Consider the following 20,947-nt stretch of genomic DNA (forward strand, 5'->3'; position numbering starts at 1 on the left):
CAGTAGAACATTTTGAGAACAATGTTCCATTTCTCCCTCCTTTCCTCTCTTCCCTTCCTCTCTGAAAAAAAAGTATCATTAATTAATTGAGGTCATTTGAGGCTAGATGAGCTTACTTAGCATCACAGAACATAGTCGTGGATCATTGTCTGTTTGTAGGCTAAGTCTGTCTGTTGCAGGGTTGGCTGGTGGGCAGGATGGGCTCATTGTAATGGGTGGTCGTTTGCAATGTTAGAGAGAAACAGATAGACACAAAAACCATATATCCAAGGTTAACTTTTTGAATTCCAACAGGGACATATTAATGCTTTTAATTAGAATATGGAATTAATATATACATATTTTTTTATCATTACACCATTATGGCTGAAATGGATGTTCTTAGTTTCACCTGGGAAGCTTGTCTGTATAATTGTTGTTGTGGAAATAATGGAATGGAAGCCTCCCTGAGTTGCCTGTTATGCTTTAGGCACAGGTACTGATATGAGGACAACAGGGGGAATGAGATTTTAATCAACGTTTTAAACCCAATTGCCTCCAAACAAAATAAGTCAAGCAAATGAAGTACTTTAAGAGGGAAATGCAATGGAAATGGAGTCATATGCAATAACACTGGAGAACAATTTAGCATATATGATTGCACATTTAAATAGCTGCTTTATCTTATGAAAGGCTTACACTTCTGTCATGCTTCAGGGAAATGCCGCCTAATGTTCCTTGCAGGGGAGAGAAGTGATTTATTTTTCCGAAGTACGCTCTCTCTCTAAAGTTATTGCTAAAATACCTGAAGTACTAAAAGTAACTAAACACCTTTATTTTTTGCTCTCAAAAGCGGTTAATCAAAGCCACGTTGCAGACAAGTACACAGCACTTGACATTTAAAGTAATTTCCCTTTGAGCTAACATCTGCAGCATTTACCATTATTGTGATCTCCGCGAATGTCTGAAAAAAGGTGCATTGTTTGCAGTGCTTGAAAACTTGGCAACTTGACTTGACGACAGCAAAATGTTTAATTTTCTTATTTTATTACCAAGTATACAACAAATATCTACATTCAAATACCACATACTGTAGCATAACTGACACCATACATATTTCAAGTAGAGTCCACCCAATCAAAAATGATCAAAATGTCTTCCTATTATTTCACATCATCTTTGAAAAAGAAGTCCCTTTGTTTATTTGGCGTCGTTTTGCTGAAATATATTTTCTTCTTCTTTACATTTGGCACTTGAAGAAGCAGATTATCAAAGTTATCAAAGTCTATTGGACGGGATGCGAGGGTTGGGATCAAGCAACAATGTATGGCAGAGTTGGACTACACCCCTAATCATGGCTGATACCCTGATGAAATGCGTTTTACCATATCGTACATCCCCTGGATTTACTCATCCAGCTATGTTTGTGATGATGAGTAAAACATTTACGGTAACTGGCCATCCTTCATTTCAGATACAGATACTGTAATGTCCCTCAGTCTCGCTGTGGTATCATGGACAGTTTATTTCAAAACAAGAGTTTAAAGATTGTGTTTACGTCCCAAGTGGCACCCTATTTCCTATATAGTGCACTACTTTGCATAGGGTGCAATTTGGGGGACACACATTTCCTGATGAATGCATGATCATGCTTTTATGCTCCTAACCAGCAGCAAAACAACAAAGGGTTCAAACTAACAAAATATGAATTGATACATTTAACAAATAATCTTAAAATCCAAATATGATTACAGAGTTTCCATCTCCCTTTCTATGTCTGAAACAAGACACTGAGAAATGCTGGGAGAAACATTGTCTTTGAAACACAGAATTGCAATTAGACGCCATTGAAACATTTGTTACATCATAACTCTTGAACATATTTGAACATATTTTATGCCGATCCCACAACCTTGGATAACATCAAACACTAGTCCAGTGTTTGTTTGATTCCCAAAAATAAGTTATAAGAAATATAAATACAGCACATGAAAAAATAAATTAACTAATAAGAGACGGCCACATAATGAAGTTACCCTTAATGGAAAATATTGCAGTTCTCATCAAAATGGTTGCAACAATAATGACAAACAGGACATCAAAACATTTATCTTACTCTTCATTTTTTTCTTGTGTCATAGTGGCTTGGAATACAAAAAGCAAAGTCTTAACTAAAATATTGTCAAAACAAACCAACAAAAAAGACGTCAGCATTTCAGAGTTTGTTTGTGTCCTGCGTAAGTGTGTGCAGGAAGGTAAGGCTAGTATGTTGAGTCCCTTGTTTTCCCCTCGTTCCCCTCTCTTGTGTTCATCTGAGGGGAATGGGACCCTTTGGACCAAAGAGCTGCTGGTGCCTGTAGCTAGGGCCTGGGTCGGCCAACTAACGTGTGCTTTGAAGCCCTTTGCTTTGAGGGCCTTGTGGCGCTAGCTGTCTGTCAGTCAGTCAGTCCAGGCTACTCTCAAGCCTCTCCTGGAGATGGGGAAGGGTGGTGATGGCAACTACACAGTTAGGAAGCAACCCAGCTCAGGGTTGAGGCAACCCAGCTCTAAGGCTATAGAGAATAGGCGATGCTCAGTGGTGCTATTGTAAATTCTGCAGTTCTATGGCGAGCACACCTTTCAAATTCATTCTCTCTATTTCTCTCTCTCTGTTCCTGTCTCTGTACATGTCTCCGTTTCAGTCATAGTCTCTCTATGTTTCAGTCTCTTCTTTCCTATAAGGTGTGTGTATATAGGGGTGAGTCTCTCGTTCCTTCCTCCCCTCTACCACATGGGAGGGTTGTTTGTCTCCAGAACCCCGTACATCTCTGCCAGTTTCTTAAACCTGGGCCCCCAGTCATTGAGATAATCATACTCGTGATCAGTATTGGAGCACCCAGACTGCAGCGAGCTCAGGGACTCAGCCACCGATCCCTCACCCTCGTAGGCGTAGGTCTGTAGAGAGTCGTAAGGTGGGGCACAGGGGTCCAAATCCGCCTCCAGGAGCTTGGATAGCACATACCCCTGCACGTTGCTGTCTCCACCAACACAAACGCTCCCTGGCCAGCCCACACATGCAAGGGGAACATAGCGTGAAAGGCTCTCGATTTCGGGCAGCATGTCCTGACGTTGCTTCCCCACTAGGTGGGCCTCGTGAGGGTTCCACATGGCAGCGATGTCGAAGGCCTCGGTGTCCTCCTCTCCGCCCCCCTCGTCATCATAGCGGACGATGTTCTCGTGGACGTTGTCTTCCTCATCGTGCAGGTAGGGCTTCTTACGGTGGCTCCGGAGGGACAACATGAGCAGGATCATCACTAGTGGAGAAAAAAGAGACATGGTCAGATACAACATGAACCCCAAATATGGAAGATTATTAATGGTTACTTCAGTGAGTTTGGTGAGTTAGTGTACTATACTAAGACATACAATAGAAGAAACATAGATTTGGTAAAATAGGGTTTGTATAGAGTGCAATATGATGTTATCGTATACAAAGACAATACTAATATACTTTAGCTTAATAAGTACGTATAACGCAGATCAGAAGTGGCGAAAATCACTTCAAAGAACAAGATCAGGACCTACCGAGCATCACAAAGATACATGCCAGTATGGCGATGAGTGCCCCTCTGCTCAGACTAGCCGGTAGGTGGTAGGCCTCAGCATTACAGGACATAATGTTGCCCTCCACATCGCAGCTACACACACGGATGGTCAGGGTGCTGGTGCTGGTCTGGACCGGCAGCTCTCTGTCTGAGATCAAGATAGGAAGGTAGTAGACTGACTGGTCCTGCTGAGACCAGCCCCCACGCCGCGTCAGGATCCATGCTGTGTTGTCTACATCGGCGACGGAGAGAGAGGAGCCTGGTTAGATACAGTATATACACTGAGTGTACAAAACATTAGGAACATGCTCTTTCCATGTCATAGACTGACCAGGTGATTCCAGGTGAAGGCTATGATCCCTTATTGATGTCACCTGTTAAATCCACATCAATCAGTGTAGATGAAGGGGGGGAAGACAGGTTAAAGAAGGATTTTTAAACCTTGAGTCAATTGAAACATGGATGCCAGGCACACCGGTTTGAGTGGGTCAAGAACTGCAATGCTGCTGGGTTTTTCATGCTCAACAGTTTCCCATATGAAGAATCGTCCACCACCCAAAGGACATCCAGCCAAATTGACACAATTTGGGAAGTATTGGAGTCAATATGGGCCAGAATCCTTGTGAAATGCTTTCGAACACCTTGTAGAGTCCATGCCCTGATGAACTGAGCCTGTTCTGAGGGAAAAGTGGGGTGCAGCTTAATATTAGGAAGGTGTTTCTAATGTATGTACACTCAGTATATGTAACATCATTACCAAGAGCGGTGTTTGTCAGACCATGAGTCATCCCAAAAATCAGTTTTCTCACATAAACGTCTGTAGCATCCGAAAGGTTTGACCTATAAACTATTATAACAACTCTATGGCTTTGCTCCACGCCCCTCTATGACCCCCTTCAGACTCGTCTGAAGACGGTACTGTCGATGTGCCAACCTCTGTTTGGTAGCATCTGAACTGTTTGGGCTACTAATGTGGAAAATTGAGATTCTCACGAACACGCCTCTATGGAAAATGGAGATTCTCACGAACACGATGGTGTTCTCCGTTTTGTTCTATGACCCCCACAAATGTCACATGACTCGTCTGAAGGTAATCGGTACCGGTTAAAAAAAAAGTTTTTCACCTTTATATATCTCCTAGATTTAGGACAGGCACTTCAAAACCTTTTTTCTTATTATTTATTTTTTGACTGTCCCTTTTTGCAATTTATGAATTTGTAATCCATTTCGTTTCCATGGGCTTTAGTAGTAAAGGCCAAAATCAATATTTTATCAAATATACCTGCATACATTTTTTTTATTGTTTCTGATACCTAAAGAGGTCCTAAAATTCAAAATCAAGCCCACACCTTAGACTCTAAAGAATTAAGCACAAAAGGGAAATTATGTCAACAGAAAATGGTGGAGTGTTAGAAAAAAATACACCTGCAGGTAGTGATGTGGGTTTTACTGCTGTATAATAAAGCCTTTATTTACCTTGGTTGTCTCTGAGGGTGAAGTTGGGGTTGTTAGCAGCCTCTGGTGCCAGGCTGTAGTAGAAGTGCTGACCTCCCAGAGGATCATCTGGGTCTATTGCCGTCACTGTCTGAATCAGCTTAGGTCACCAGACAACAAGACAACAGCCAGGAGATGGGAGAGAGAGACAGTTAGGATCACTGACCTGAGACAAGTTGTGAGTAAAACTGACAGATATTATTATGCTGATATTTATTTACAGTATTCCATCATTTTGAATAATTCTTCATACGATAAATTCACAGGTTTGCAAATACTGGTTATTGGTCTGCCTCTGTTCGGGTATTGCGTGTGTATCTTCCATGTGTATGTGTATGTGTGTGTGTATGTATGCCTCTGTACCTGTCCAGCCTTGGCGCTCTCACAGACGAATGCTTCAAAGTACTGTGTCAGCGATGGAGGGTTATCATTCACGTCCAGAATCTTCACAGCTACAGACACACTCCCGATCATACTGGGATTACCTGGAAGAAAACACACACATGTACACACACACACAAGTTAGTGTACAAGACACACACACACACTAGCCAATGCCGACTAGGATGAAATACTCAGAATGGTTGCTTAGAATAAGATTACAATTCAGTTATTATCCTAAATGGCAATTTGCATACCTTAATCAGCTGTGTACTTGGCAATGGAAATGCTAGCAGGCAGTAACTACTTTCTCAGCTTTCATCAAACAATTGATCAATCAATAGCTTGACTTTGGCACTCTCCAGTTGAGGGTGACTGGCTCTCTGCGCTGCATGTGTGTGTGTGTGTGTAGACTCCAAGTAACAACTCTCTCTCTCTCTCTCCCCCTCCATCTCTCCCTGGGGCCTACAGCTACAACACAGCCCTCCCACCACACTGGATAATTTCTATTCCTCTGCTGTCTTCTTTTGTCCCTGTCCCTCTCCACCCCCCCTCCTTCTGATAACCAATTGATTCATATGTGCCAATTTGACCCAATTAAGGTGTGTTTTATTCAATGAAGCCGTTAATTAAAACAAAGCTCCCCTCGTTAGTGTGCATTCCAAACAAACAAAAACAAAACAAGGGGACTGAAGGTGACTCTCCTGGGTCCTGAATACTCCCGCTGTGTACAAGTCTGTTTTATATTGTCACACAATATAATATAATAATGTGGCCTTATTGAAAATAAACCAGATATGTGTGTATGTAGCATACTGTATGTGGCTTCGTCCCAAATGGCACCATGTTCCCTATATAGTGCACTTCTTTTGTACTCTGTAGACAATAGGGTGTCATTTGGGACTCACCCTATAGATATGTGTGAACAGTATCAGTGTGTGTGTGTACGTGTGTGTGTACGTGTGTGTGTGTGTGTGTGTACGTGTGTGTGTGTGTGTGTGTGTGTGTGACGTACTCATCTCCATTGCCAGGACGGTGATGTTATGCCAGGATAACTCTTCTCTGTCTAGTGCCAGCACCGTCATCAACGCCCCGGAAGTGATGTCAATGTAGAAATATTTCCCCAGGTCAGTGGTCATCTCTATGGAATACCTGGTGACAGGGGTAACCAATGTTGAGTAACACTTACCCGGTATTTATATACATTGCCTTCAGAAAGTATTCACACCCCTTGACTTCTTCCACATTTTGTTTTGTTACGAAGTGTTATTACAATGGATTTAATTGTCATTTTTGTCTCCAAGATCTACACAAAATACTCTGTAATGTGAAAGTGGAAGAAAAATTTGAACAATTGTACAAAATCTATGAAACATAAAACACGACTATACCTTGATTAGATTCAACCCCGACTCAATACGTGTTAGAATCACCTTTGGCAGTGATTATAGCTGTGAGTCTTTCTGGGTAAGTCTCTAACATGCCAACCACAACGCTCGTGTCATGTGCGCGAGCATTGCAAAATAAATGTACACATACATGTTACTCAATCATTGCACCCACTCTGCTCGCGCGTGTCAACAAGAGTCTGCGTAGCTGCAAGTGATGTGCTGCAAGTTCCGCCTCTCCAATCTCCTCATTGGTTTTTAGGAGCATATACCCATGTGCCCTCTTCTGACTGGTTTTTAGGAGCATATACAGTGGCTTGCGAAAGTATTCACCCCCTTGGCATTTTTCCTATTTTGTTGCCTTACAATCTGGAATTAAAATAGATTTTTGGGGGGTTTGTATCATTTGATTTACACAACATGCCTACCACTTTGAAGATGCAAAATATATTTTTTGGTGAAACAAATAAGACAGAAAAAATGAAAACTTGAGCGTGCATATCTATTCACCCCCCCAAAGTCAGTACTTTGTTGAGCCACCTTTTGCAGCAATTATAGCTGCAAGCCTCTTGGGGTATGTCTCTATAAGCTTGGCACATCTAGCCACTGGGATTTTTGCCTATTCTTCAAGGCAAAACTGCTCCAGCTCCTTCAAGTTGGATCTGTTCTGCTGGTGTACAGCTATCTTTAAGTTGTACCACAGATTCTCAATTGGATTGAGGTCTGGGCTTTGACTAGGCCATTCCAAGACATTTAAATGTTTCCCCTTAAACCACTCGAGTGTTGCTTTAGCAGTATGCTTAGGGCCATTGTCCTGCTGGAAGGTGAACATCCGTCCCAGTCTCAAATCTCTGGAAGACTGAAACAGGTTTCCCTCAAGAATGTTCCTGTATTTAGCGCCATCCATCATTCCTTCAATTCTGACCAGTTTCCCAGTTCCTGCCGACAAAAAACATCCCCACAGCATGACGCTGAAACCACCATGCTTCACTGGATGGCATTCTCGGGGTGATGAGAGGTGTTGGGTTTGTGCCAGACATAGCATTTTCCTTGATGGCCAAAAAGCTACATTTTAGTCTCATCTGACATTTACCTTCTTCCATATGTTTGTGGAGTCTCCCACATGCCATTAGGCAAACACCAAATGTGTTTGCTTATTTCTTTCTTTAAGCAATGTTTTTTTGGGCCAGTCTTCCATAAAGCCCAGCTCTGTGGCTTAAAATGGTCCTTTGGACAGATACTCCAATCTCCACTGTGGAGCTTTGCAGCTCCTTCAGGGTTATCTTGGGTCTCTTTGTTGCCTCTCTGATTAATGCCCTCCATGACTGGTCTGTGAGTTTTGGTGGGCGGCCCTCTCTTGGCAGGCTTGTTGTGGTGCCATATTTTTTCCATTTCTTAATAATGGATTTAATGGTGCTCCGTGGGATGTTCAAAGTTTCGGATATTTTTTATAACCCAACCCTGATCTGTACTTCTCCACAACTTTGTCCATGACCTGTTTGGAGAGCTCCTTGGTCTTCATGGTGCCGCTTGCTTGGTGGTGCCCCTTGCTTAGTGATGTTGCAGACTCTGGGGCCTTTCAGAACAGGTGTATATATACGGAGATCATGTGACACTTAGATTGCATACAGGTGGACTTTATTTAAAACCTGTTGAGGATCTTATCCCGGTATTGGGATTCATTGTCATGTGACCATGGCGGGGAATTCAAAACTGCAAGAGTAATCATTTCAAATAATCAAATAATCAACTATTTTCCTCCATTTGAAAGATATATCTCCTAAATCTAACCACGCTGTCCGATTTTCAGAGGCATTACGGAGAATGCATAAAGTTAGGTTATGTGAGGAGAGTACATTGACAATAGCTGCGTGTAATGTTTAGCCAATTCAAAGAAGGGCATCAACAGACAGAAAACTAGCTAGAATTATGCACTTACCTTTGACAATCTGCATCAGATGACACTCATAGGACATTATGTTATACAATACATGCATTTTTAGTTCCATCAAGTTCATATTTATATCCAAAAACAGCATTTACAGTCGCGGTGAAATTCAGAATTTTTTTCGGCTCGAATGCACCCAGTGAATCCAGCATTACAAATCACGGAATTACTATTCGAAAACATTGGTAAATTATAATATTGTCATTCAAAGAATAATATATTATCATCTCGTAATTGCTACCGAATGGCCAGATCTCAAAATAACTTTACTGGGAAATCACATTTTGCATAAACTGGGTACTATGCTAACAACAATAAGCTATATGCTAAGCTAAGCTAAGCTAAACCGTTAGCATTAGCATCATCTAATATCGATAATAACATTCTAAATATCCCCTTACCTTTGATTATCTCCATCAGAAGGCGCTGCCAGAGATCCCAGGTCCAGAACAAATGTGGTTTCTTTTGACAAAGTTCATAATTTATGTCCAAATAGTTAGCGTTCAGTAGGCTCCCACAAAATGAGGTGGGCAGTGTAAAGTCACGTCGAAAAGCTAAAGAAAACCTAGTAAATAATCTATTTACGTTTGTTTAAACATGTCAAACGTTGTTTAGCATTAATCTTTTGGTCCATTTTTAACGTGAAACATCAGTAAACATCGGTAATATTTTCACACAACCTATCAAGTGTCTAGAATAAACGATAATGACAAAGACACTCTTCTCAGATTCATGCGCAGGCGCAAAAAATGAAGTGATGACGTGTCAACTTGTAAGCTTTCTAATTCGGTCTGTATTCATGACAGATGCTTCCAACAACTTTCTAAAGATCGTTGACATCTAGTGGAAGCCGTAGGAGTTGCGAACTGAATCCTTTCTCACTGTGGTATCTTTAAAACAATGACACTAAATAGTACAGTCACAAAATTCTCATTTTTTAAAATCTATTTTTCACAGGTTTTTGCCTGCAATATGAGTTTTGTTATACTTACAGACACCATTCAAACTGTTTTAGAAAATTCAGAGTGTTTTCTATCCAAACCTAAACAATAATATGCATATTCTAGCTTCTGAGTTGGTGTAGGAGGCAGTTAAAAATGCGCACATATTTTTTTCCAAAATTCTCAATACTGCCCCCTAGCCCGTAGAGGTTATTAACAAATTATGTGACTTCTGAAGGTAACTGATTACACCAGATCTTATTTAGGGGCTTCATAGCAAAGGGGGTGAATACATATGCATGCACCATTTTTCCATTTATTTATTTTTTGAATTTTCTGAAACAAGTTATTTTATTAATTTGACATTACCAATTTGGAGTTTTTCGTGTATATGTCCATTACATGAAATCTAAATAAAAATGTGTTTAAATTACAGGTTGTAATGCAACAAAATAGGAAAAATACTTTTGCAAGGCACTGTACCCACATAAGTCCAAAGAAGAAGAAGAAGAAGCCTGAAGGAGGAGAGATTACTAGAAACAAAAATAAATATATTGTCACGTCCTGACCAGTAAGGGTTCATTTTGTTATTATAGTATGGTCAGGACGTGGCAGGGGTGTGTTTGATTTATGTGTCTTTGGTTTTTGGGAAATGTTCTATGTTGTCTATTTCTATGTCTATTTAGTCTATTTCTATGTTCATGTTTGGTTTCAATTGGAAGCAGCTGTTCTTCGTTGCTTCTAATTGGAGACCATATTTAAGTAGGGGGTTTTTGTCACTGTGTTTGTGGGTAGTTATTTTCTGTATAGCTGGTAAGCCTTATAGAACTATTTTGTCGTTGTTTGTTATTTTTGTTAAGTGTTCACGTTTAGTAAAATAAAAGAAGAAGATGAGCACTGCAGCCACTGCGTTTTGGTCCCATCATAACGATGAATATGACATAAATAGATAAAATCTGTGGATTAATTGTTGGAGTAGAGGACCTTGTGTATTTCAGGTAATTTAACAACCCAATGTTTATATCCCAGAACAAATGAGCTAGCAACAGTTTCTTTTTTTTATCCTGAAAAACTCCCCAATCCATAATGATTACAGCCACCACTATGCTTGAACATATGGAGAGTGGTAATCATTAATGTGTTCTATAGGATTTACCAGAAATATCACACTGTGTATTCAGGTCAAAAAGTGAATTGCTTATCCACATTTTTGCAGTATTACTTTAGTGACTTGTTTTGGAATATTTTTATTCTATAAAGTCTCCCTTCTTTTCACTCCGTCATTTAGGCTATTATTGTTGAGTAACTACAATGTTGTTGATCCATCGACAGTTTTCTCCTATCACAGCCATTAAGCCCTGTAACTGTTTTAAAGCCACCATTAGCCTCATGGTGAAATCCCTGAGCGGTTTCCTTCCTCTCCGGCAACTGAGTTTGGAAGGACACCTGTATATTTGTAAAGACTGGGTGTATTGATATACCATCCAAAGTGTAATTAACTTCACCAACTTCACCATGCTCAAAGGTATATTCAGTGTCTGCAATCTACCAATAGGTGCCCTTCTTTGCGAGGCATTGGAAATCATCCCTAGTATTTGTGGTTGTATCTGTGTTTGAAATGTCCATGCAAAAATTGTTTAGGGTTGCCATAACAAAGGGGTTGAATAATTATTGAATCAAAGACAATTCAGCTTTTCATTATTAATATATTGGGCAGTGACCAACAAATCTCAAGTAAATACATTTAAATGCAATTTGTTATACAACAAAATGTGGAAAAGGTCAAGGGGTGTGAATATAAAGCATGCACATATCTTTATCTATTGCATGAGCTGTTGCATCTTCTTGTTCAAGAAATACTAAAGAAAATTATTGTTCTTTTTAACATGAGTTCTTCTTTATTCTATTTAACCAGAGCCGTAAAGTATAGTGAGTGCATTGAACTGGAATCTCCCGCGCTCCAACTGCACGTGGTCACGTGGCATCACATACATTGTCCCACTGAGCTTGGCATTTTGGACGCAGTAATTACACAATTACTGCAGTTGAACTGCAGTTATACTGCACTATACCAAAATAACAGTTTTTTTACTGCAGTGTAACTGCAGTTAGATTGCAGAATAACTGCAGTTCAGCTGTAACTACTACATCCAAAATACCACAGTCAACCGCAGTTACTACACTTTTAAAAGTGACATTTTTAGGGGAAGGGTCGTGTGTGTTCATGCACTTTCATGACATTACATTTACGCAGACGCTCTCATCCAGAGCAACTTCCAGTAGTGAATGCATACATTTCATAAATTTTTTTCTCTACACTGGCCCCCTGTGGGAATTGAACCCACAACCCTGGTATTACAAACTCCATGCTCTACCAACTGAGCCACATGACAGACATGACAACCTTTCTAAATTCTGGGGGCACCCTTATGAAAAAAGTTTGCATTCAGAGTCCAGTATAACTGCAGTACACTGCGTCCAAAATAACACTGTTTTTTTTACTGCAGTATTTTTTCAGTGTAACTGCAGTCAGAGTGCAGTGTCATAACTCTCCTGTGAAGATCTGAAGGATCAGCTCTACAGCGTCCTCTCTATCCCACTCTGTATTCCAAGCAGTTTTAGTGGTCCGTGGACACTTAAGGAAAAGTCTTGTCGAGTTTGTTTCATTTGGTGACCTCATAAAGGACAGGAGACACACATTACTGTTTCTTCGTTTGTATACACTTCTCAATTATGAGGTATGCATCTGAATGTTGTATAAAATAAATTATTAATTATAGGAATGCTTTCGGAAAGATAACAATGTGACCTTAGTCTTCTAAATGAGAATTATTTTTCATAGTGACTTATGATCAGTCAGTTGCCACGCCCCCGTGAGCACAGATATTACATGGTGTCATGGAATGCCTCCTTTTCTACTAAAAGTATAAAACCCACTTCCGACAAAATTTACATTAGACCAGTTGAAATGGTTGGCAACTCTACCAAAGGACAAGACCAGAGAAATTGGAGATCAATCCCACGTTGAAATGGCTAAGAAATCTACAAATTAAAGAACAATTTTTCAGGCTGCAGCTGTTTAAGTACTTTAGTTTGGTAAAAGCAACCGGTTCGAACGACCGAATGGTACTCTGACATATCCATTATAACAAGCTACAACTACGAAATAGTTTGAACTCTGGTAGACAAACCAGAGACTTTCTGTCGAATATCTGTCCGGCGATCGCAGAAAGGGACAACAAAGACATAAACTTGTAAATATGGAAATTGAAATTGAAATTTATTTTCAAATCAGCGGTTGTTCATGTTCAAAGAATTAGCATTTCCATGAATGTAGTTATCGACTCGGAATTTCCCCCTCTTGAGCTGTCCCCACCCCTTTCCTTTGTCTACCAATTTGTCATATTGGTTTCGTCCACAAGGGACTTTTCTTTGTGTCATGTTAATAACCAATGTATGACCTACTGTGTGTGTGTTTATGTAATTATGTGATTGATTAGTTAGTTAGTAAATACATAGTTAAGCCAATTTGTATATCGCTGATTCATGATTAATGTTAGGGTTCGTGCAGATATCCAAGGGTTTGCGACATTCAGGAATGAGACTGATGAGGTAATAATACATTAATAGAAGACTGTAATCAATAAGATAATAAAATATCTGAAGAGTTATATTCGGGAAATCGTAACTCTCTAAACAACATTTTCCCGTGGTGCCTTGATTTCTTAGTTAATTACTATTCCGTGATTCGTTTAATCATAGAATAATTACACATAGAGAATTTATTTGATTATTTAACAGTCTTCACATGTAATGACAGCAAATGCTACGACAGCTGTATAACTGCAGTACACTGCAGCTATTCTGCAATTACTGCGTCCAAATACCACAGTCGAATGCAGTTACTACACTTTTACTGCAGTTTCAAAACTGAAATCTTCTTTTGTAAGGGAAATGCAATTCGAGCTAGCCCACCAATGCCAGCCCAACCTGGGTTGACTTCAAAGTGCCAATGGAAATTACGCTTTCTTTAATAAGGCATTGCGGTAAAGGTTGGAGGTACGACAAACTGCCTCTCAAACCGTCTCAGTTGTGATCGAATCAGCAATATCTCTGCATTCTGCCAAATTGAGCTGCAGCACAGAGCTGATGTGTGTGTGTACCTGCGATGGGCTTTACTGTGCTGTGCTGCACAGGCTGGCTCATCTCCTGCCACAACGGGCCACTTTCCAAAGCACTCCTCAGAGAACATCACGCAACAATGAGTAAACAGACAGACACTCAGAGATGAAGCCAGATGAATGGGGGGGAGCACTACTTCAGGACACAGTTTAATCCCATATTCATAGCGTCTCAAAGAAGGAAATTAAGTCGATTTAGGATCCTACTGGGAAAGACCTGAAAGAACACACCTATGTTCTGTGTATAGTGATCTATCTCTTTCCCTCCCTCCCTCCCTCCCTCCCTCCCTCCCTCCCTCCCTCCCTCCCTCCCTCCCTCCCTCCCTCCCTCCCTCCCTCCTTCCTTAGCTCTCCTTTCTGTCTCAGTGTGAACTAAACTCAGTGTGAACTAAACTCCCAATGGCAAGCTTCCTGACCCATCATTGTGCAGCAGTACACACAGAGAAAATGGAGAGAGTTCTCAGCTATACACAGAGAGAGTTCTTGGCAGAATCGCCTGGTCTGTCAGACTGGTTTAGACCCTACACACACACACACACACACACACACACACACACACACACACACACACACACACACACACACACACACACACACACACACACACACCAGTAGATGTGGAATGGCAAGCTGTCAATGTTTAAGGCAGACCCAGCATCAGCAGCACTCTATGTACCCTCCTTTACTGATTTGACTGTGTGTATGTCTGTGTGTGTGTGTGCGTTTGTGTGTGTGTGTGTGCCAGCATGTATTTGCGTGTGTTTTGGGAACCATGATGCCGAGGGCAGGGAACATGCTCAGCGTAGACGATGGCAGGGGAAGATCCCCCTAAAGGAGCACTATTAATATCACTCTATGGTGTGTGTGTGTGTGTGTGTGTGTGTGTGTGTGTGTGTGTGTGTGTGTGTGTGTGTGTGTGTGTGTGTGTGTGTGTGTGTGTGTGTGTGTGTGTGTGTGTGTTTGCCAGTGACAGTTTGAGACAGCAAGTGTTGAGAGAAAGAGGGAGAGAGAAAGGCCTCCTCTCTCCTGTTGTATTGATTCCCCCATTTAAGGTCAACCTTATTCCCAATGGGTCTTGGTCAAAAGTAATGTACTACATAGGGAAAAAGGTGCAATTTGGGACACATACGTTGTCTGTCATATAGTAATGTAAGCCACACCATTTGGCCCCGGTGAAACAATTGCAGTTCAAGGTTGGTGCTCTTACTGTAGCCATGCTCACAGGGCTGGTTTGATTTGCATCCTCACACACATCATTCCCAGAGCTTTCGCTATCTGCTTCAAGCGTGTCCCCCAAATGGCACCCTATTGCACTAAACAGGGAATAGAGTACCATTTGGGACACTTTCTGAGAGGGGTTGTAGTGTATTCACTAAAGCCACATTATCTAACAGACACTCCCAACACAGCTTTACGAAGAGGGATAACATTGAAATACCAGCATTCTGAAATAGCAGTTAATTTTAATGGCGAGAAATGATTTGTACTTGGATCCCATACAAATACACTATATATACAAAGTATGTAAACACCCCTTCAAATCAGTGGATTCGGCTATTTTCAGCCACACCTGTTGCTGACAGCTGTATAAAATTGAGCACACAACCATGCAATCTCCATAGACAAACACTGGCACTAGAATGTCCTTACTGAAGAGCTCAGTGACTTTCAACGTGGCACCGTCATAGGATGTCATCTTTCCAACAACTCAGTTCGTCAAATTTCTACACTGCTAGAACTGCCCCGGTCAACTGTAAGTGCTGTTATTGTGAATTGGAAATGTCTAGGAGCAACAACGGCTCAGCCGTGAAGTGGTAGGCCACACAAGCACACAGAATGGGATCACTGAGTGCTGAAGCGAATACCGTGTAAAAATTGTCTGTCCTCCGGTTGCAACACTCACCACCGAGTTCCAAACTGCCTCTGGAAGCAACATCCGCTCAATAACTTTGTCGGTAGCTTCATGAAATGGATTTCCATGGCCCAGCAGCGCACACACAAGCCTAAGCTCACCATGTGCAATGCCAAGTGTTGGCTGAAGTGGTGTAAAGCTCGCCACCATTGGATTCTGGTGCAGTGGAAACGCGTTTTCTGGAGTGATGAATCATGCTTCACAATCTGGCAGTCCAACTGACAAATCTGGGTTTGGCAGAAGCCAGAAGTAGTAATAGCATATTGAAAGATTTTCAAATCTCACAATCCAAAAATGTTTAGCCTCAAGTTATCATGTGAATGTTGATAAGTAGCAGTGTCAGATGAGCCCCTGACCCTTAGTGTATTTCCCAGCCCTATATCCTCTAGATATAGGGCTGGGATATTGTACATTGCTGCAAATTGACCTCAAGAAGCCCAAATAGATATAACATTTGACTGAAAGTTATGCACTATATAAGGAATAGGGTGCTATTTGGGATGCACAGTGAAACTACGCTCCACTCTAACTCAACATCTGCTCTGTGAGTGAGGTAAACACACTGCATAATTTAAATCAATGGGAAAGTCTCCTAATACCACACAATTCAGTACGCTTTGACTGATTAGGGTCCTTAAAAATGCCAGATCATCATCATTAACACCATCCTCATTTCCAATTAACTAAAATCGCATAGCCTATTGTCTATATCACTCAGAGCTGTCACATCAGCTCAATGTTTTTTTTAAACACAGCCTTGTACACTCCAATACCATACTGACACCATCTGGCCACAAGATGACATTACATGACATTGGTTAAAACATTTTGGGTGTTATTTTATTGTTACCCTGTCCTCACCTGATGGAGTTATTGGAAGAATCAGGGTCTCTGGCAGAGACCGTCTTGAACACTGTGCCGATCTCTGCTTCTTCAGAGACCTCTATGTAGTACGCAGCAGAGCTAAACTCTGGGGGCTCGTCTATATCCTCTACGCTGACGTGAACAATGGTAACATGGCTGAACGGGCCCTTGTCCAGAAAACGGTGGTCCAGGTGTGTGTTGGCTCCTTCTATCTTCAGAGTGTAGCTTGCTTTGCTCTCAAAGTTCAGAGGCTAAAGGGGAGAGAGACATGTGTACCGCATTAGTAGGTACGTTGTATCATAGTGATAATTAATATAAATAGTTAAATAAAGAGGTTGCGGAGGTTTCTGTGCACTTAGGCACCTCCACAAAAAAAAGGTTTACAGGTAGGTTGAGAAGGATCCACTAGGAGTGAATCAACTGTTTATCAATCAAATAATGATTCTAAATTAAATTGAGTTCAATGTCACTTATTGCATTTACATTTTAGTAATTTACTGCTGTGTCGACTTCTCTGTCCTCTGTCAGAGGACACTCAAAGCATGTCATTACCTTTCATTGAAGTCTACCCTGTGTGTGTGTTTTCATTGGTGTAACCTTTCATTGATGTCTACCCTCTGTACCTTTTTGATGGTGATGATGCCAAACAGATTGGTGGGGTCTGTGCTGATGTCGAAGGTGTCTCTCCCGTCTCCGTCGATGATGCTGTACCTCATCTCTGCGTTGATGCCAATGTCACGATCCTTCGCCCGGATACGACCCACAACAGACCCCACGGGAGCCGACTCCAGAACACTCATCTGATACAGCTCTGAGAAGGGGAAGGAGAGAGGAGAGAGTTAAATACATTTCTTTAGTTGATGAGGTATTATGTAATAACATGTGTTTGCTCATTGTTCCTCTAGAGGGTGCCACATTTATGTAATTACACCAGGACATTAGAAGGATAAACCACAGACCGTTGAGCACAAATTGGTTCAGTCTGAGAGACGGTTCGTAAATTGGGTTGTATTGTCTTATGGGTCAACGAGAATTAATTTCAACAATTTAACCTAATTTCAAAAACAGGGCTGACAGCGGTTCTCAATTTGCCGTGCTCCCTCTGTCTGAACTGAAACGGTCACACATTATGGTTGTCAGACAAGTGCACCCGAAGCTCCTCACAACGTATTAAAGTCTCACTTAAGCGATGTGACTAATTTGAGAGAAGAGAGGGGGACGTGGGGGAAATAAGGGAGGAGAGAGGGGAAAAGACGAGACCGCCAGTCAGGCAGAAAGCTAGGGGATGGCTGAGGATAGACAGATGATAGAGAGAGATGAACTGCTGATCTCTCATTGGACGGTAATGTGGAGATCAGGAATGGGGCCAATCAAAGAGACAGCATTGGGGCCGGAATGGGACTGGTGGCCGGGTAAAGAGAAAGAGAGAAAGAGAGGTGGGGGCATGGGGCGACTGGTGGCCGAAGAGGGATGGAAAGAGGGAGAGTAGTGAGAGGGTGGGGGAGGGGGGTAGAGGGAGGGATGATGAGGATAGAAAGAATAATGTGAGAGTGGGGAGGGTTAATGGGCTGGTGACAGACTGGTGGCCAAAGTAGATAATGAGGAGGAAGGAGAGAGAGCATGGTCTGAAGGAGAGGGACAAGCGAGGGGATACACTGTTGATTAAGTGGTGGAGAGGGCTGGAGAGAAAGAGCAAGAGGAGAGGACAGCAGAGACGGAACAGGAAGCGAGACATCCCACTCCCATTTTTTTCTGACTCATGTACAGTCAATGAACTAAGTAGACCAGACCCAGCTGCTGTCACATTGGTGTCTATATGGGAGAGGCACCCCTTAAGTAGACCTGAAATGTAAAAATGAAAATGGCCTGAGTGGTAATCGGCCTGAGTGGGACATCTTCATTTATCCACCACCTTTGAAGACAGAAGAGGAAGAACAAGAGGAGTGGAGAGGGATGGTTAATGAGAATGATGACAAGGAATTCAACAGTTGTGAAGATAAAATGAAGAATGGAATCCAAATAAACAAAAAGGCACAGGAGAAGACAGGAGGCTCTGCTTCTTACTCTGATCAAACACGGGTGGGTTATCGTTGACGTCGCTGAGGGTGATGTTGACGACAGTGGTTCCAGCCAGACCCCCTAGCTGGCCTCCCATGTCCTTGGCCTGGATGATGATGGAGTAGATCTCTCTGACCTCTCGGTCCATGCCCGCCAGAGACACACGCACCACGCCTGGGGGGACAGGGGGAGAGAGAGAGAGTGGGAGGACAATGAGAGAGAGAGAGAGAGAGAGAGAGAGAGAGAGAGAGAGAGAGAGAGAGAGAGAGAGAGAGAGAGAGAGAGAGAGAGAGAGAGAGAGAGAGAGAGAGAGAGAGAGAGAGAGAGAGAGAGAGAGAGAGAGGCACGGGGGAGAGGAGAGAGAGGTCACAGTTTGAAATGGTGTGATGGGAGGGTTAGCGGTGTAGTAGATGACTGGTCGTCAGGCAGATTAGGGACATGTCTTAGACTGGGCACCAAATAGCACAGTATTAAAAATGTAGTGCAATTTGTTTTTAGCGGAGCCCTATAGTGCAAAAGGGAATAGGGGAGTGCCATTTCGGTAGCAGCCAATGTCTTCTTTTCACGAATGAAGTCAGAATGTTATACTGTAGTTCAGGGATCTTCAACTTGATTCAGCTGCAGGGGAAGTTTTTCTTGAGCAGATGGTCAGGTAGCCAGAACATAATTACCAATAATTTGGAGACCGCAAATTTATCGCAAGAAGCCCAAACAGATATAACATTAGACTAAAACATAATTTCAAACCTTGCTTACATTTGTATACGATCACATATACAGTGCATTCGGAAAGTATTCAGACCCCTTCACTTTTTCCAGATTTTGTTACGTTACAGGCTTATTCTTAAATTAATTAAAATATTTTTGTCCCCCATCAATCTACACACATTACACATCATTTTTTTTGCAAATGTGTCAGTCAAAAGTTTGGACACACCTACTCATTCAAGGGTTTTTCTTTATTTTTACTATTTTATACATTGTAGAATAATAGTAAGACATCAAAACTATGAAATAACACATATAGAATCATGTGTTAACCAAAAAAGTGTTAAACAAATCAAAATATATTTGAGATTTGAGATTCTTCAAAGTAGCAACCCTTTTCCTTGATGACAGCTTTGCACACTCTTGACTCTCAACCAGCTTCACCTGGAACGCTTTTTCAACAGTCTTGAAGGAGTTCCCACATATGCTGAGCTTTTCCTTCACTCTGCGGTCCAACTCATCCCAAACCATCTCAATTGGGTTGAGTGATTGTGGAAGCCAGGTCATGTGATGCAACAATTCATCACTCTCCTTGGTCAAATAGCCTGGAGGTGTGTTGGGTCATTGTCCTGTTGAAAAACAAATGATAGTCCCACTAAGCGCAAATCAGATGGGATAGCGTATTGCTGCAGAATGCTGTGATAGCCATGCTGGTTAAGTGTGCCTTGAATTCTAAATAAATCAGGGACAGTGTCACCAGCAAAGCACCCCCACACCATCACACCTCCTCTTCCATGCTTCACGGTGAGAACCACACATGCGTTGATCATCCGTTCACCTAAATCGTGTTGTCTGGTTTGCTTAATATAAGACATTTTCAATTATTTATACTTTCACTTTTGAAACTTAAGAATATTTAAAACCAAATAGTTTTTGACTTTTACTCAAGTATTATTTTACTGGGTGACTTTCACTTTTACTTGAGTAATTTTATGAAAATTGGGTACATTTTCCAACACTGGAAATAGTAAAAATAAAGAAAAACCCTTGAATGAGTAGGCGTGTCCAAACTTTTGACTGGTACTACATATATATACTTATTTTTTGCTCAGAAAACGTGGGGGACCAAATAAAATCAACTGCGGGCCGAGTTCGACTTGCAGGCCACCAGTTGGGGAACTCCGCTGTAGCGACTGTATTTGCTTATTCATTTTGGATTTGCCAGTTGTTACCGTTGGCAGCCACAAGAGTGCATTCTTAACCCTGTTGATATGTGCCGTATGTGTTTACGTTCAAACTGTATTACGTTCAGCCTGTATGTGTGTGTGTGTGTGTGTGTGTGTGTGTGTGTGTGTGTGTTTCCTGGAGTAGCAGTTGGGGGTGCCTCAGTTATGTGCCAAAACATGGAAGTCTACTAACATAACTAAAGCACATCCATTGTAACTACTATTGTTTATTCCAAGATGGCATAGCAGTCAGACATCCTTTGTCCTCCTCTTGTCGTGTCCC

General features: G+C 41.6%; 1 protein-coding gene across 1 annotated transcript in view; it reads right to left on the reverse strand.

Annotated features, from left to right (window-relative positions):
• Positions 1 to 1,005: 1,005 nt before the first annotated feature.
• LOC115195863 (cadherin-20) overlaps positions 1,006 to 20,947 on the reverse strand; it is a 40,803-nt gene continuing 20,861 nt past the window's right edge. Inside the window, exons 5-12 of the mRNA XM_029756181.1 lie at positions 18,737 to 18,904; positions 17,296 to 17,483; positions 16,670 to 16,923; positions 6,454 to 6,590; positions 5,421 to 5,542; positions 5,040 to 5,157; positions 3,544 to 3,795; positions 1,006 to 3,272 (exon numbers count right to left, since the gene is read on the reverse strand). Coding sequence (XP_029612041.1) covers positions 2,743 to 3,272; positions 3,544 to 3,795; positions 5,040 to 5,157; positions 5,421 to 5,542; positions 6,454 to 6,590; positions 16,670 to 16,923; positions 17,296 to 17,483; positions 18,737 to 18,904 — 1,769 coding nt within the window. The 3' untranslated portion in view covers positions 1,006 to 2,742. The remainder of the gene's footprint in view (positions 3,273 to 3,543; positions 3,796 to 5,039; positions 5,158 to 5,420; positions 5,543 to 6,453; positions 6,591 to 16,669; positions 16,924 to 17,295; positions 17,484 to 18,736; positions 18,905 to 20,947) is intronic.

Source organism: Salmo trutta, chromosome 6 (assembly GCF_901001165.1).
Source record: "Salmo trutta chromosome 6, fSalTru1.1, whole genome shotgun sequence".
NCBI classification, from domain to species: Eukaryota; Metazoa; Chordata; class Actinopteri; order Salmoniformes; family Salmonidae; genus Salmo; species Salmo trutta.